This window comes from Rissa tridactyla, chromosome 1, assembly GCF_028500815.1.
Source record: "Rissa tridactyla isolate bRisTri1 chromosome 1, bRisTri1.patW.cur.20221130, whole genome shotgun sequence".
Lineage (NCBI taxonomy): Eukaryota > Metazoa > Chordata > Aves > Charadriiformes > Laridae > Rissa > Rissa tridactyla.
The window spans coordinates 40,345,295-40,360,929 of record NC_071466.1 but is presented as its reverse complement, the minus strand read 5'-3'; the positions used below and the strand labels follow the sequence as shown (position 1 = coordinate 40,360,929).

The following is a 15,635-nucleotide window of genomic DNA, read 5'->3' as shown; positions in this document are numbered from 1 at the left end:
TTTCATCATGGCTGCTGAAGAAAAATACTGACAAAGTGGATGGTTTGGTAAAGTGGACTGATACCAAATACAAAAGGATTTAAGAATAAAGAATACAGCCCATACTTACATGATAAGAGAATATATTCTGTAAGGTATTGTTGCACTAAATTTTAACTGTTTTTATTGCCTGCATTGTCTACCATTTGTTCCGTCCAAATTGCACACGAGGCTGATCAGGTTCTCCACCACATTGTGACGCTGCAACCTGTGCAGTTTGTGGGCCTAAGGAATACACCTTATATTTAAAGCCAAGAGTTTGTTATTGGTCTAGATGAAGACTTAATGGTCTAATCAAATTACTCTTAGTAGTGCTAACACACGTCTGCTTGCATCCTGTGCCTCTGCTTTTCTATGCTGCATTTTATTTAGGGACATATTGCTATCTGCTAGTTATAGAAATGCATGTAATAGTAAACTTTGTGCCACAAACTTTTACAACACTAAGCAAAATCTAAAACTAGTGGGGTGGTAGTCATTCTGTTACTACACAAATCCTGTTGCAGCTATATAAGCCAAAACAGAGCTCCTGACAAGTCTGGAAGCATGTGGTTTTAGTTAGTTAATACAAAGCCCGTAGCCTGTTGCTAGCAAAAATAACTGGGCTACAAGGCCACGTGTTCTGAACAAGATTGTAAAGGACATGACAGACAATTATTGAATATGAGGAGCTATTTCAGTGTCCAAAAATACTAAGTTGTGCAATAGGAGAGTCTTAATTTCTTCTCTGATGGGTGCTGTTAAGACAATTGCTGGAAGGTTTAATTCAGCTTACTTTTGAGAAGTGGACTGGGCACCTTACGTGATTTTAATTTTTTTTTTTTATTGTTGTGTGGGGTTAGGATGTAGGTGAGTCTAAGGATTTTCTTGTTATTTATCTTTTGGTATTTGTAGTTTCCTTTTTTGGGAGTTAGCACCACTTTTTGTTTCTTAGTGTAGAGTGGTGCTTCAGCAGTAACAAACAAATATTAGAATAACTTAGAAACAGTACATGCATGGAAAAAGGCTTCAGGAGCGATGTTTGGATTTATTTCAAGAAAATAAATGAGAAGTTAACCAAGTAATATTCTTGTTTAGGTTTCTAAAATAGTGTAGACATATATAGAGAAACATATTGCATAAAATTAGGGAAATAACAGATTTCAGGATGGAGAAGTGTCATCAAAATAGTTCTGACAGACACTACAAAGATGAAGAATCCACTGTGACGGTTAAAGCCCCAAATTGTTATCAGTTTGGCAGCTTTCCAAGTGTGTTGTTCAGGGAAGAATAGTTGTGGATTGTTTCTTATTTATAACTTTAAAGAAGCCCTGAATCGGAAAGATCTTTCTCAAGGGAACATATTTCATTTACGACAGAATGTTAGGAGAATGTTAGGAATGTTAGGAAAGTTGTGGTCCTTTACCTAGATTCCTGATTTAACTGAGTTCTTTTAAAATTGACAGCTAGTACTGCAATGCCAGTACCTTTCTGAAAGAAAACACAGCATAGATACATCCCTCTTTAATATGTGTAGGGTTTTTTTATTGTTACTCATTAGGTGATAGTGTAATTGATCTCACTGTAAAGAATATGGAAAAAGGACATGAACAGGCTTTCATTGCCTTGCAGCTTCTAGTATTGAATGTGGTTTATTTTATTGATATTTTTATTAATTTTTTACACGTTGCACACTTTGCTAGCATAAAATAAAAAGATAAACTTACAGTGAGAAAAAAAGTAGCGAGGAAATACTACTTCAACAAACCTTAGTGCAGCCAAATCATTTTTGAGCCCTAAAAGCTTTTTTTTTTTTTTTAAATATAAACTTCTAAACATCAAATGCAATATTATTTTGTAATATTTTGGAATTTGGCTTCTTAACATGCTGTTTTCTAAATTTTTCTGAATGGTTTTGACATTTTACAAACTTCTTTTGTTTTTTGAAGTCCAGGCGTAGGGCAGTCCAATAGGCATTCTTGCCTGCACCTTGAGCCTTTCAAACAACTTTCATGAGTTTGTGAAAGAGGATTCTGCTTTATAAAACCATGTTGCATTTATTCATACTGTTCATTTATTCGTGTTGCATTTTTTTATGTTGCTTATTAATTTTGTTCTCTATTATACTTTAAAATATATTAGCACTGTAGAAGAATCAAGCTTACCAGTCTGTAATTGTCCAGATTTTCCCGAACATGTCCTTGTAAATATCAGTATAATTTCTGCCAACTTCCTTTTCTTGGATGTCAACATATTTTCCAGTAAGAACTTAAATGCAATAGCTAGTACTAAAGTTATTTTGTCCTCAGTTTTCTTCAGTACACTTGGGTCAATACTCTTCTATGACTTCTGATTGTTGGCTTTGTTTTTCAAGTTCTTCTGCCAACCGCTGAGCCTGTTTGTGTCTGTTCTACTTTGGGAACTCCTTTCGTACAGCAGTAGAACGTTCTATCAAGTGTTGCTGTGGCCTTTGTTTTCTTTGGGTATTCCTTTTCACCATGATTTTTTACTGACCTTGCAGATTCTCTGGTTGTCTTTGAGTCACCATCCCTGGAGGTACTTAAAAGATGTGTAGATGTGGCATATAGGGACATGGTTTAATGGTGGTTTTGGCAGTGTTATGTTAATGGTTGGACTCGATGATCTTAAAGGTTTTTCCAACCTAAATGATTTTATGATTCTTTTGTTATCTTTGAGGAAAAAGATGTGTTAATCATAAATGCTTTTTGCAAGTTGTCTCTCAAACGTACCTTTTCTTAGTCAGCTTTAATACAGCTTCATGTTCAATTAGCTGAAGTTTTGACCCCCCACACCCTCTTGTGTTGATGTAAATTTGTTTAGATGTTGTAACTTGAATAATTATTCTTTGAGACTGGAGTAAGTTAGAAGTCTATCTTAACATTTTTATGCAGTTGATTTAAATCCATTTAGTGTGCTTTGTCTTACTGATATCAATAAATAGGACAATAGTTTTTTATTATTTTGCAAATCTAAGTATGTGTATACACTGATTTTCATAGAAGTTCTGAGGGATTAGAGCGTAGTTTCAGTGTTTTATTCAAGTAAGGGGAAGGAGCAAAGCTTACTCCCTCCTCCTATTATTGTTTTAAAGTTATTGTTGATGCAAGGTATGTTGTATGATGGAGTTATACAAGAATAGATGCTGACATGGCAGCTTTTCTCCAGGAGAGGTGTCAGATGGGTTAGTCCAGTGGTTTCAACCATGTCATGCCACGCCATCCTTCCTTGAGCATCCCTCTTCTCTCAGGTGTCTCTGGAAGCTGAAGAGATGGTTCCAACCCCTGTCACAGAGTTGTGGGGCCCTTGAAGTTCTCTCTCCAAGTGACTCTAAACACCATTATCTATGCGATTGGGTGGAGAATGGTCATTCTAACACTTGGTCCATAACCACCTACTGGAACTCACAATCTGCTTAACTTGATTTTCTCAACACATTCACAGCTCTAAGGTTGAATAACAGATTGTTTACACTTCTCTGTTCTTATAACTAAGCTACTGCCTTCTCCTGTAGTGTTAACTGAAGTTCATCTACGTATGCTAACACTGTTCTCAAGTAGGCCTAAGTTATGGCAACTGCCATGCACCCTTATAACAGTTTAGCTAAAGTAAAGTATGAAACTACTTTCATATTTGTAATCCTTGCAGTAGGATAAATGTATGTTCATGGTTGTAGTCTGTATTATCATTTAATCTTACCACATTCCTCTTGTAAAACTGTTGTGTATCAAAGTAGCTTGGCCATCCAGTTTTTCTGGTGACCATATGTAAATTCCTTACTCGGAATTATATGTACTTTGAAGATGACTGATACAGTATGTTCCCAGTATTACCTTTTTCCTGACCACAGCATAATACATCATAATTTTCTAGATGATAAAAGGCTTTACAACAGAGAAAGTATTTAAACCAGTTTGCTTTACTTGTTTACATAGTATATTAGGTCAGAAGACATATCCAATTGACTTGTGCATTTAAAAAGCCCTTAAAATGCTGGAAATACATGAATAACACATTTCCTGTGCATTGAAGCAAGATGTGCAGGCAATAAAGAGGGTATTTAAAAGAAAAAAAAAAGAAAAAAAAAGACAGGAAAAAATACTGATCCAGGCATAGTAGTTGACCTGATGCTTGCTTTTGAACTGAAGCGCTGATCCCTATCAAATATTGAATGACGCTCAGTATATTGAAAGAGGGAAGATTTTTAAAAGGAAAGAGGAAAAGTCTCTTCTGTTGTTCAGGTTCAGTTTAGTTTAATCAGCAGTTTGTCTTCTAATATGTCTTCTACTGTTTATGCAGACTTTACCATTTCTGCTATGTCACTAAGTTTTTATCTATATGTGTAGATAAATGTATGTTTGCATTGATTTTTATATGTTGAGAATTATGTTTATCAAGGTATTTACTTTGTGCTACAGTTAATTTAATAAAAAACTTGCTATTTGTATAAAAAGACAAAATTGAATGGAGTGAGAAAATACTTCATTTTTATGGAAATTTGTGAACTAGTGTTTGGTGTCTGTAGCTCATGTGGTTGATAAGAAATTAAAGTAAATTATAAGGCTACAGTAGATGGATAATTAGACATGACATAATGTCTAATTAGTAGTTAGTTATGTCTTTTTGATTGTGATGCATATTGAAATCTCAGAAATAAAATAGTTTAATATTTCTTCTGTTATAGGTAGCCTGCATGCAGCTCATCAATGCTCTTGTTACATCTCCTGATGACTTGGATTTTAGGCTTCACATCAGAAATGAATTTATGCGCAGTGGATTGAAAGAGATATTGCCAGTAAGCGTCTCGTAGTCTCTCTTTGCATTACTATTTAAATTATTGGACTATTTGAGCTTGAGAGGGGGAATGGGAGAACAAGTTCTAATAAATTATTCTCAAAGACATTTTATTAAGTCTGAGCATGAGCAGTTAGATATGAGAATCAGTTTTGAAATAAGAATGAAAAGGTGAAGTGTGCTCTCTGAACTTTATGCTGATTCCTCAGCATTCTAGGACTTTGATTTAGAACATGTGACAGACTGTTGTGCACACACTTGTTAAGTCAGGCATAAGCCATGTTTACCTTTTGAATATTTAACTGAACTGGTTTGTTTTTGTAATTTGAAACTTTAAAATAACATAGACTTTTTGAAGTTGCTAAAAAGATAAGGTTTATTTACATATGGAAATGCTAATTTTGCAAGCCTTTCTATTGTTTCTTCTTTGCAGCAATTGAAATGTATAAAGAATGAAGCACTAGATATTCAGCTGAAAGTGTTCAATGAGCATAAGGAAGAAGACATGATCGAGTTCTCTCATCGTTTAGAAGATATTAGATCTGAACTAGAATATCCTTTTGATACCAGCAAGAGAAACACGAACAAAATAAAGTGTATAATGGACATTTTTCTGGTATAACTTCTGTTTAAAAAAAGTTGTCAATCAACATTTGACTGAAATATTTTTTTCCTTGCTATTAGTCTCCTTAACATTTTTACTGAAGTAAATGATGTTTACAACATGGTGTGGAATACAGTTAAGGATACTAGTGCTGAAGGATATTTTCTTTCTATTCTCCAACATCTTTTGCTTATAAGAAATGACTATTTTATACGGTATGTTTAATGCTATGTTAAATGTTGATTATCAATTTTCTTGTCATTTAGTCATTAATAGAATATTTCTTCCATAAATTTAATGATAAATATAGTTTAGTATTTGCGACTCCAATTCGTAAGTATTCATTTGTGAACTCACATTCAAAAGTATCAGCTTTGAATAAGAATGCCATCTATATGTTTTTGTCTCTTCTACTTAGGATACAACTTTATATATAAATATAGAAAACTATTTGTGTTGAGATATGAAGCTTATTGACTGCAAGTCTAAGTGATTAGGACAGGTCTCTTAGTTGGTTATGAAATCATGGTAGTAGCGTTGTAATTTTGTGATGTATTTGACTCAAAGGACAAAACCACCAAGTATGCACAGAAGTGCACTTAATACAGAAATCTGAAAATATGCCTAACGTAGAGTAACTTTTGGTTGGGAATTGAGTATTCTCAATATACGTTATAGGTCAGCGTGAAAACATTAGTGTCTCTTGGGAAGTTTATCAGATAAAACACAGAGAAAAAGTTAATAAAATCTTAGATGTTTGAAGCTGCCAAATACTTTCCTTTCTAAAGTCTGCTTGTGTTGTTTTTGAGGAAACACTGGAGGAATCAGATATGAACTGAAAAGGGAAGGAAAGCCGTCTGTCTTCTGCATAGCATTCTGCATAACCTTGCATTTTGGGCAAGGTCTAGCACAGATGTACCCTTAAAGGTTGAGTGCTTGCCTGACATGGGTACACCTGTGCTAGACCTCTTCCCCCTCAAAGGGTTTTAATTCATGCTTTGCATGTTCTGTCATACTCCGTGGCATTTTAGAAGAAGGTGTTTTTTCATTCCTGTTACTGAAGCACGGCTGCAGTACACCCATGGTTACAAAAGTCACAAAACCCGAAGGGATCAAGCTCATGAAGAGCCTTCTCTTTACTGGGGGGAAGCAGGAGGGAGTCCTTCCTTTCTGTGTTTCCATAGTGGGGAAAAATAGAGATAAAATTCATATATAATATAGATATATGAATAAATATGAATTATATAATACAGATTCTTATAACCTATGAATCGTTTATCATTAGGGCTGCTGTTTTTTGAGGTTTAGTGTAAACTGTTCTTGTGTAAGAAACTCCTGGATGTATTTGTCCTGTGAGACTTTTGGGGTTTGCACCTACCCTTCTATGGAAATAAGTCAGTCCAAATCTTTTGACCTTACTGTGTTCATAGATAAGATTTTAAGTATACGTTAATAAATAAGTATGCTGTAAAAGAACTCACCTCTGTCTTTAGTCCACAGTATTTCAAATTAATTGAAGAGTGTGTGTCCCAGATAGTGTTACATCGAAGTGGAACAGACCCAGATTTCACGTATCGTAAAAGATTAGATATAAATGTCAGCCACTTAATAGGTAAGTACTATGTTTGGAAACAATTACAGTATCATACTTCTTTATATGTTCCAAAACCCAAGTTAAAGTGATACATGTGATTAAGAATCTTGTGTTCCCTGTATATGTGCAAGTGTGTCTGTTTATTTTTTCAAGATATATGTGTAGATAAAGCAAGATTAGAAGAATGTGAAGAGAGGGCTTCTGAACTTTCCAGAAAAGTAAGTAATTTTTAAGTTACGTGATCATAAGATGGACACAGGGGACCACTTAATAGCTTCATGAATGGTGTAACTGAATGTGGTTTAGTTTTTAACTTCAAATTACCATTAGTTCTATGTTTAAGTGGAAATTTGGATGTTTCTTGTGGACTAGAAAGCAGAGAAAAGTGGTGTAAAGTAGTTAACCTTAATGGAGAGTCTTTCTACTATTTATTTTAATGTTTCATGTACGAATCTCCCCAGAATCAACTGAATACTTTATTTGAACAGTTTCTTCAACAACATAAACAGTGGGAGAATAAGAATTGACTCATTTGGATGTACAGACTCTGTATTACTGTACATCATTTTTTTTAAGCTACTTTGTCCAATTCCAACTTAAAATACATTACATGCTTTATGCCATTTCATATAGTAAAGGCTTGTGGTGGTAATAGAAATGGTACTTCCACTCAGTGGATACATGGAAGTTAGAATAGCAGCTATGTTGTATGTGTCCTTAGTATTGTTAACATGGGAGTTTTAACAAACACAAAAGGAAGAGTTGAAATCTAAATAAGGTACGCAGAAGTGACTAGTAGCAAAAACTTTTTTTTCTTTCTTTTCCTTAGTTTGAAAAAGATTTTGTAGCTCATCAGGAGACCCAGGCCCTACTGCAAAAAAAAGAAGAAAGAATCAATGAACTAGAAACAGAATTACAAGCTTTTAAATCACAGGTATAAGACAGTTGAAATGAATGTATGAAGTATTGTTTTTGAAAGGGACTTAATTTTGCATCTTTTGCATATTCTGATAGTACAGTTGAGGGTTTTTTCAAAGAATCCTTGTTATTGATTATTATTGACTGTTAGTTTCCTTTATTTCGGTTTTATACAAAGAATTGTAGTGTGACATTAATTAGCTGTTTGAGTTCCCAGATGATCCTTTTTGTGCCCGAGCTCTGTTAATTAAACTAGTTTCTTACGTTTCATTTGGGTTTTGCTTTCAGTGTCATATATTTCCAAAGTAATTAACCACATAGGGTAATAAGTCTTATGCTTTTAGATTAGCATTCATCACTGTGATCTTTATCCCTCCACAGGAAATTACTCATTACGCAGTTTGCTTTGCTGGAGCCTTACCATGGATATCCAGCAGCGAAAGAAATAACCTGTGGCTGGATAAGAACATTTCCTGATAATTTTTCAATTTTCAAGCATAAATAGATATTTTAAAATGTGATGGAGAGGAATAGTGCAGATTTTTCAGAGTAATACTTGAGCTTGTAACTGCTTGTAGCTGCTTCAACTCTAAAAATCTGTGTAAGGACAGTGTGTGACCAAGTGATTTTTCCTGTGTCTTGTTTCCTGGAATAAGCAGCATAGTCTAAAAATGGCTAAAGAAAGACAGTATTGGTAAAACATGCATATAATAAGGTGATATATGTTTTATTCATACAGTTTTTTTTATACTTTTGAGCTTGTTTAATTTTCTTTGTGAGGAAAATTAGTTTAGCTCTGCTTTGGTCTGTTTAAAAATGTCATTCTAATTCAGGTTTCTGGTCAGAATTAACTGTCAACATCAAAGTCAAATGGGCTTTAAAAAAAGCAATTACAAAAATTGTTGCATTCTAAAAAAAATCAGTGAAAGCTGTAAATCATTCATCAAGGAAGTATTTTTATGTGTGTCTTGAAAACACGCTTAAATACTTTTTGAGTGAAATTGGTTTTCTCTCTTATTTTACTTTTTTCTCTGGGTCGCTGTATTAAATATAACTGTGCAAACAGTGAGCATAACATATTATTATGCTCACTAATTATCATACCATGAATTATCCCAATGTTAATGGGATACTTGGAATGTTTTGTAAATATCAAGTAATTGATTACTGCAACTTGGTACTCTTAAATCTGTCTTAAGAGGAATCAGTTGCTACTTAGCATGACTACTTCCATCTCTTATGACTGTTTTTCTCCTGGTCTCATTCCTTTACTTTTTTTTGTATTTGTTAATTTATTTCTTTTGTTATTAGAGCCTAATTGTTCAATGTCTTCTTAGTGCGAACAATACGTATGTTCAGAAATTCAAAACAACACAACAACAATATTGTTGTGCATGTATTTTTTTTGGTATTTATTGATATCCAGCTATTTCATTTTAAAAATATTAAATCCTTTGCTTATTGTGTTTCTCTCTATTTTATAAAAGTAAAATGGACTGTTTGAGCTCATAATTATCAATTGAAAAGTTGATTAATACTATCACCAGTAGATGAAATGTTTCTTATCTATTCTATTCTTGTTTTTGTCAGGTACCTATTTCTTAATGTTTGAAGGCCCATGATAGAAGTTCTTAAAATACCAGACATAAATATATATATTTTTTTAAACTTACATGCTAATGAGCCTATCTTGTTACAGTATACATGTCCTTACTATATAGAATAAAAGTTGGTGTGTAAGGCAGCTGTATTTTTTGGAAGGAATTTTTTTCATTGTTATGTTGTGCTTTCAATTCTGTAAAATGAGAATGCTCCTATATTGGAAAATATCTGTTTTTCAACAGATTTACTAATCCCTTCAGGTTCTGCTATTATGTCCTTGCAATGTTTCTCTGTAATCTGTAGGTTAAGTAAGAATGCTAGAGACTGATATGTTATTTTTTTTAATTTGAGCTAAACCATGTTAGTCTAGGTAAAATTTCATCAAGATACCTATCAGACCCTTCTTAGATCATGATCAATTAAACATGACAAGTGGGATATGGCATTTCAGTTTGTCATTTTTGGCATGCACCCCCGGTCTGAATGTTCGCTTCAAATGTTGAGACTTCCAATTATGAAATCAAAAGCACATTGGCCTCATTATAATTAATTTTTGATTGTCCTGTACAAGAAAAATGTCACTGACTTTCAATTGGCTTGCTGGATTTAATCTATAAACTATGATTCTTACGGCATTTTGTTAATAAAAAATGTGAAACTGAATATTTTCCTTATCAGTATGGCTCCTTGCCACCTGGTTTTCTGCAATCAACACGTGGAGATGCATCTGTTCTTCCACTGGAAGCTTCAGGACCACATCAACTTCCACCACCACCTCCTCCACCGCTGCCTTCTAACGGAGCAATTCCACCACCACCGCCTCCCCCTCCTCCTCCACCGCTTTTGAATGGTTTGAGAATTCCCCTGGCTTTTGGTGGTGCTCCTCCACCACCCCCTCTACCAGGCCTGCCTGGAGCACAGTGGTCTCCACCTTCATGTACTTTGCCATTTGGAATGAAGCCTAAAAAAGAATTCAGACCTGAGGTTACCATGAAAAGACTCAACTGGTCCAAGGTAGTACTGATTAATGGCAAATACTTGATGTAAAATCTTATATAGAGCTTAGGTTAAATAGATTGTCAGGAGTAAGACTATATTGAGCAAGTGATACATTAGTTAAATTATGTAAGATATGCCTTTAGTTTTCATTGTTTTCTGAAAACTGTGTTTCATTGACTCATGAATCATCTGGACAAGTATCTCGACTTTGAGATGCCTGGAAAAGTCAGTTCTGGTCTAGAATAATAACCTTGATACCAGCATGCTTCCTGGGTCTGACTCTGCCTTCTTTTAGCAAACTGTTTACATTGAATCAGGCACTGCGCTGTACTGATAGCTATACAGTTTCCAAACAAGCGTCTTGCATCTGTCTAGCTTGGACTGTGGGAAGAAGCATTGCAGGTCTCTCCATTAGTCCTTAGTGTAAATGTACTTATATAAATTTAATGGTTGAAAAATTAGTGTCTGTTTGTTGTTTTTTTTTTTTTTTTTTCTTCTCGATTGTGACAGGATCCAGTATACCAGGACTATCAATATACTGAATTTTGGAAACTATAATTATTTAGACCAAAATAAGTCAGTAAAAAGATTTTCAGAGTTTTAGGAAGCAATCAAAGCTACAATGTAAAAAGTAAGGTACTTAATATCTAGTTAAACCAGCTGTGTTCAGAGACAGTTTAAAGTTTACGGAAGTTTTAAATCTAGATCAAAGATAATCAGGTATATTTAGGCCTTGGGTAACAGAGTATGATGTCTGTGTTGCTTCGTATTATTAGAATCAGTTTGTCCAAAAGCACTTACAGTAAGCATTATTCTCTTCAATCAGGAAGATATTAACAATTCTAAAGATGAGTTGTGTACCAAAAGTGTACATGTTTTACAGAGCTCTTAAATATTTCATTTGCTTTAAATTCTACAGAGCACACTCTCTGCATCAAAATAATAGCAAAATGATCTCTGTATCAAAATAATTTAATTTATAAAGTTTTGTTTTGTTTCTTGATTGTAGATCAGGCCTCAGGAAATGACAGAATCCTGTTTTTGGGTTAAGGCGGAAGAGGACAAGTATGAGAATGCTGACATGCTTTGCAAATTGGAACTTACGTTTTGCTGTCAAAAAAGGGGTAAGTCATTGATTGCTTTAACTTTCAGCTTTTAGAGATATATTTAAAATTCTTGGAGCTTAATACTCTATGAAAAAATTCAGGTTATAACATTAATGTTCTCTTTTTTAAGTGGAGTGTGTGAAGAAAAAAGTTTGAAGATCCCAGACTGCTTAAAGCAGTAATATTGAACTATTTTACTTAAAGGGTAACAAAAATTGTGTGACCTATAAGGAAAACCTTACAAAAAAAAGACCCCAAAATGCTTCTGGATAATACAGACTTTTATTCAGTCGCATTTGAAAAAATATTTATAAAATTTTGTCAGAATACTGTAATAAAATACCGTGATGTAACTTAGAGTCCAAAAGATGATGTGTTTATTCTCAGAATGCATATGATAATTGATGTGTTCTGGTTCCATGGGGGAGGAGAGTCTTTTTATGAATTATTCTACTTTCTGATAAACCTGTAGCAATACTGATCTCTTTTGATACTTTGCTTAGCTTCTTCAGCTTTTAAAGCCTTGTGTAAGAGCAATATATTTGAAAGTATTCCTGGCTTTCAACTTTTTCTCCCTGTCTGGAAGTAAGCTGCCTCACTAATAGTTTAGGTCATTCTGCCCCGTATATAAAATGCCCGTATTTCCACTGTTATTTCTTGACACATTCCTCACTGTGCCCCATCCCCACCTGCCTTGATTGATATCAGAGACTTAGTACTTCGCAGTAGACAAAGGGGTGCAATGATTAATTCCTTTTCAAATGGAAAAGGCTTTATTATATTTTTAGCTTGTTTTACAAATTTCATTTTGGCATTTTTATTTAAGATGGCATTCTCAAGTTTCTCCATTTTTTTGTATGCTTTGGTGTGTATTATCCAGTATTATTTTTTTTTAACCATAGTGAAGAACTTTATTCTGCTTTTGTGAAAGTAGGCTTTTATGCTCTAGCAGTATTTCTACTGAGTTGAGTATTACAGTTTGTTACTGTTGATACTTAATAATATTAAGAATGTTGTACAAAGATAAAAAGTCGTGAGAACCTCACAGACCATAGACATTTTTGCTTGAATCTCTTAGAATAAGTCTAAAAGATCATTGTGCTGCCTCTATAATGTTAGGAGAATTCCCAAGAATGTTCCCTGAATTAATAGGTTGGAAGGTTTAAAAACCACTGGAGGATATACTCTTTCCTATGTGTAATTAAACAGTAAAATTTGGGAGACAAGATGATGTTCAGGCAAACAGGAACATGTTAATGGCTCTGAAGAGAATTGTGAATCTCCACAGACGGTGAGAACATTAGAGTTAACAAGATTAACATCCCTTCAAAGTTTAACTGAATGGACTGAATACATTGTTTTGACAAAACCTAGTAGAAGAGAGTTATTGGATCTACAGTTGAAAAACAAGTGAAGTATACTCTTATACTAAATATATATGGGGGTGGGCAACTAAAAGGCTATAGCTTGCAGGGACAAATTTCTTTAATAGGTGGAGCAACTGCTTAATTTTTTTTTTAAGTTTTGAAATATATCTCATCTCACATGGTTGATACAAGTGTGCCATCATCTTAATTTTTCAAAGGAAGTGGCGACACTAAAGATTTTGTTCAGAATAGCAAGTAGATGCCTAAAAGGCAATATGGAACTAAATTTCAGCTTTGTTCAAGTGAGTGGTTTACAGAAATTTGCATGAATGCTTGAACACGTAAGTAGACAGCACCAGGCATGTCTTACTAACAGCATGAATTCTACTATGAAGGACAGCAGAGTAACTGCTTTTGTTCTCATGACCATGGAGAGAGGGGATGATTCTTTGTAGCTTATCCATAATAACTTATTGATCATAACAAAACTTGCCAAAGAAATTGGAGACATCCAGTTTTCTTCACTCCTCGGTCTTGAAGAGATTTAACACCTTGCTTTCTAAAGTAGAATCAGCAAGCTACTTGCTAGATTTAACTTGGGAGTGGTCCGTGACTATTTCTAAAGCTTTGTCTCTAACACCAGAAAGATGAGAAGCTGAAAAATGATTCTGTAGCCAAATGACGGCATGCAAAGAACGAGCTGGTTTCCACTCTGTTGAAGGGTCTGCTTATGCACTCTCTTCATTGAAGTCGTTATGTAAGAAGAGGTGTCTAGTTGTGGAAGCAGGGACCAGAATGTTCAATGATGTTTTAAGTGAATTTTATTCTGATTAAGTAAAATCAGATTGAAGTACTTAAATGTTCAGTTGCTGCATTTTGCCAGCTGATGTGTCAAAAGTGTTTCAGTGTTGGTCCAGAAGAGGAAGTCTTATGTGTATGTAAATAATCCATTGAGGAATTTCTACTAGGAAAAGGAATACAGAACAGTATAGAGTAGATTTGAAGCTTTAACAGATGTTTGTATAGAAGTTATAAATGATGTTGATTCTGAATGGGTTTTGAAGCAATTGAAACAAGCGAAGATGTTATGGAGATGTGAAAGTAACATTACTGCAAGAATAAAAATGTAAAAGAGGGTCTAGTTTCAGTGTAGGAAAAATAATGAGTAGTAAGATGGAGCAAAAACTATACATGAAGAAAAAAAAAAATCACTCTTGAGGATGTCCAGAGATGTGTCAGAGGCATGTTCTTGAATCATGGAATTACTTAGTTTGGAAGGGGCCTCTGGAAGTCATCTGGTCCAATCACCTTTGTAAAAAGAGAGTCAGCCTAGTTCATGTTGCTTGGGGTTTGTCCAGCAGAGTTTGAGATATCCCTAAAGATGGAGATGTACGGATGGACAACCTGTTCCCACGTCTGTCATTGTAATGAATTTTTTTTGGTAACATCTTGTTGGAATATCTCTTTTTGCAACTTCCGTCTGTTGCTGCTTGTTCATCGTGCATCTCCAAGAAGAATCCGATTCCCTGTTATTTGTAGCCTTCTGTGTTAAGTAGTTTGAGACAGCAGTAAGAGTTCCCTTGCCCTTTGTCCTTCTCAAGGCTTTGATGCAGGCTCTCTCAGCCTTTCTGTCTGCATCTTACGTTTCAGCCCTTTAATCATCTTGATGATTTTCTGCTGTACTTGTTCCAATATATCTATATTTTTCTTGAAGCGGGGTGCCCCAAACTGAAAAAGTACTCCAGGTACTTCTCCCTGAAACAGAAGGGGAGTAGAAGGAAATAATCACTTCTTTGACTAGCTGACAACAGTCTCGGTAACTTACTAGAGGAAATGTTTTCACTGTGCATCTTGTTTAATAATAATAATGACGGTGATAACGATGAGTCCATTTAAGGGCTATAGGTTGTGTAGGATATTTTCTCTTAATTCTTTTACTTGTTATAAAGCTGCTTTTGTCACTTATGAAAAACTGAACCATTTTGTGAGAGCAACGCATTTTATAAAAATTAAAACTTCGAGCTGGAACAATGGGGAGTATCAACGCATCAATTGCTGATGGTATTCTTGTAGCAACTTACTGAAGACAAAGTGTAATTTATTTAATGACTCAGAATTTACTCTTTTCTTAGGATAAATTTGTAATTTTAAGACATCTAAGATGACATATATGAAAGAAATAGGCAAGGGCAAAATGGAAAACCAGCTCCTTTGCCATAGAAAACCATATGGATTTACTGCTACACAGGGGATGTGGGAGGAGGGTACTAGTTCAGAATCTGGAAATATTCCATCCACACAGAGACCTGTATTTTCAATGTGAGTACTTGAGAAAAGATTTGATTGTGACTGAAAAGTGTACATACATTTAAAATACTTGCAAAAAACCGTGAGAGTTTATTGTGAGATGCCTCAAGAAACAAACAAAGAAAAGATTCTGGAACGCTCAAATCATTACCTTTGTGTCAGCAGCTAAAAGAATAAAAGTAAGGAGTGAAATCACTGCCTTTGAGACATTAGTGTGGAAGTAAAGTACTCCTCTGGCGCTCTCCCTGGCTGGGGGAGAGGGGGAGTGGAGCGAAGAGGTTTTCTGATAACTTTACCTTTTAAAAGCA

The 15,635-nt window shown here is 34.6% G+C and overlaps 1 protein-coding gene across 2 annotated transcripts in view; it reads left to right on the top strand.

Annotated features, from left to right (window-relative positions):
* Nucleotides 1-15,635, top strand: part of DIAPH3 (diaphanous related formin 3) — a 245,282-nt gene that overhangs the window by 54,174 nt on the left and 175,473 nt on the right. For both annotated transcript variants that reach the window (XM_054208736.1, XM_054208726.1), the window contains 8 exons: nucleotides 4,721-4,831; nucleotides 5,264-5,382; nucleotides 5,533-5,649; nucleotides 6,928-7,046; nucleotides 7,182-7,246; nucleotides 7,858-7,962; nucleotides 10,227-10,562; nucleotides 11,557-11,671. In XM_054208736.1, coding sequence (XP_054064711.1) covers nucleotides 4,721-4,831; nucleotides 5,264-5,382; nucleotides 5,533-5,649; nucleotides 6,928-7,046; nucleotides 7,182-7,246; nucleotides 7,858-7,962; nucleotides 10,227-10,562; nucleotides 11,557-11,671 — 1,087 coding nt within the window. The remainder of the gene's footprint in view (nucleotides 1-4,720; nucleotides 4,832-5,263; nucleotides 5,383-5,532; nucleotides 5,650-6,927; nucleotides 7,047-7,181; nucleotides 7,247-7,857; nucleotides 7,963-10,226; nucleotides 10,563-11,556; nucleotides 11,672-15,635) is intronic.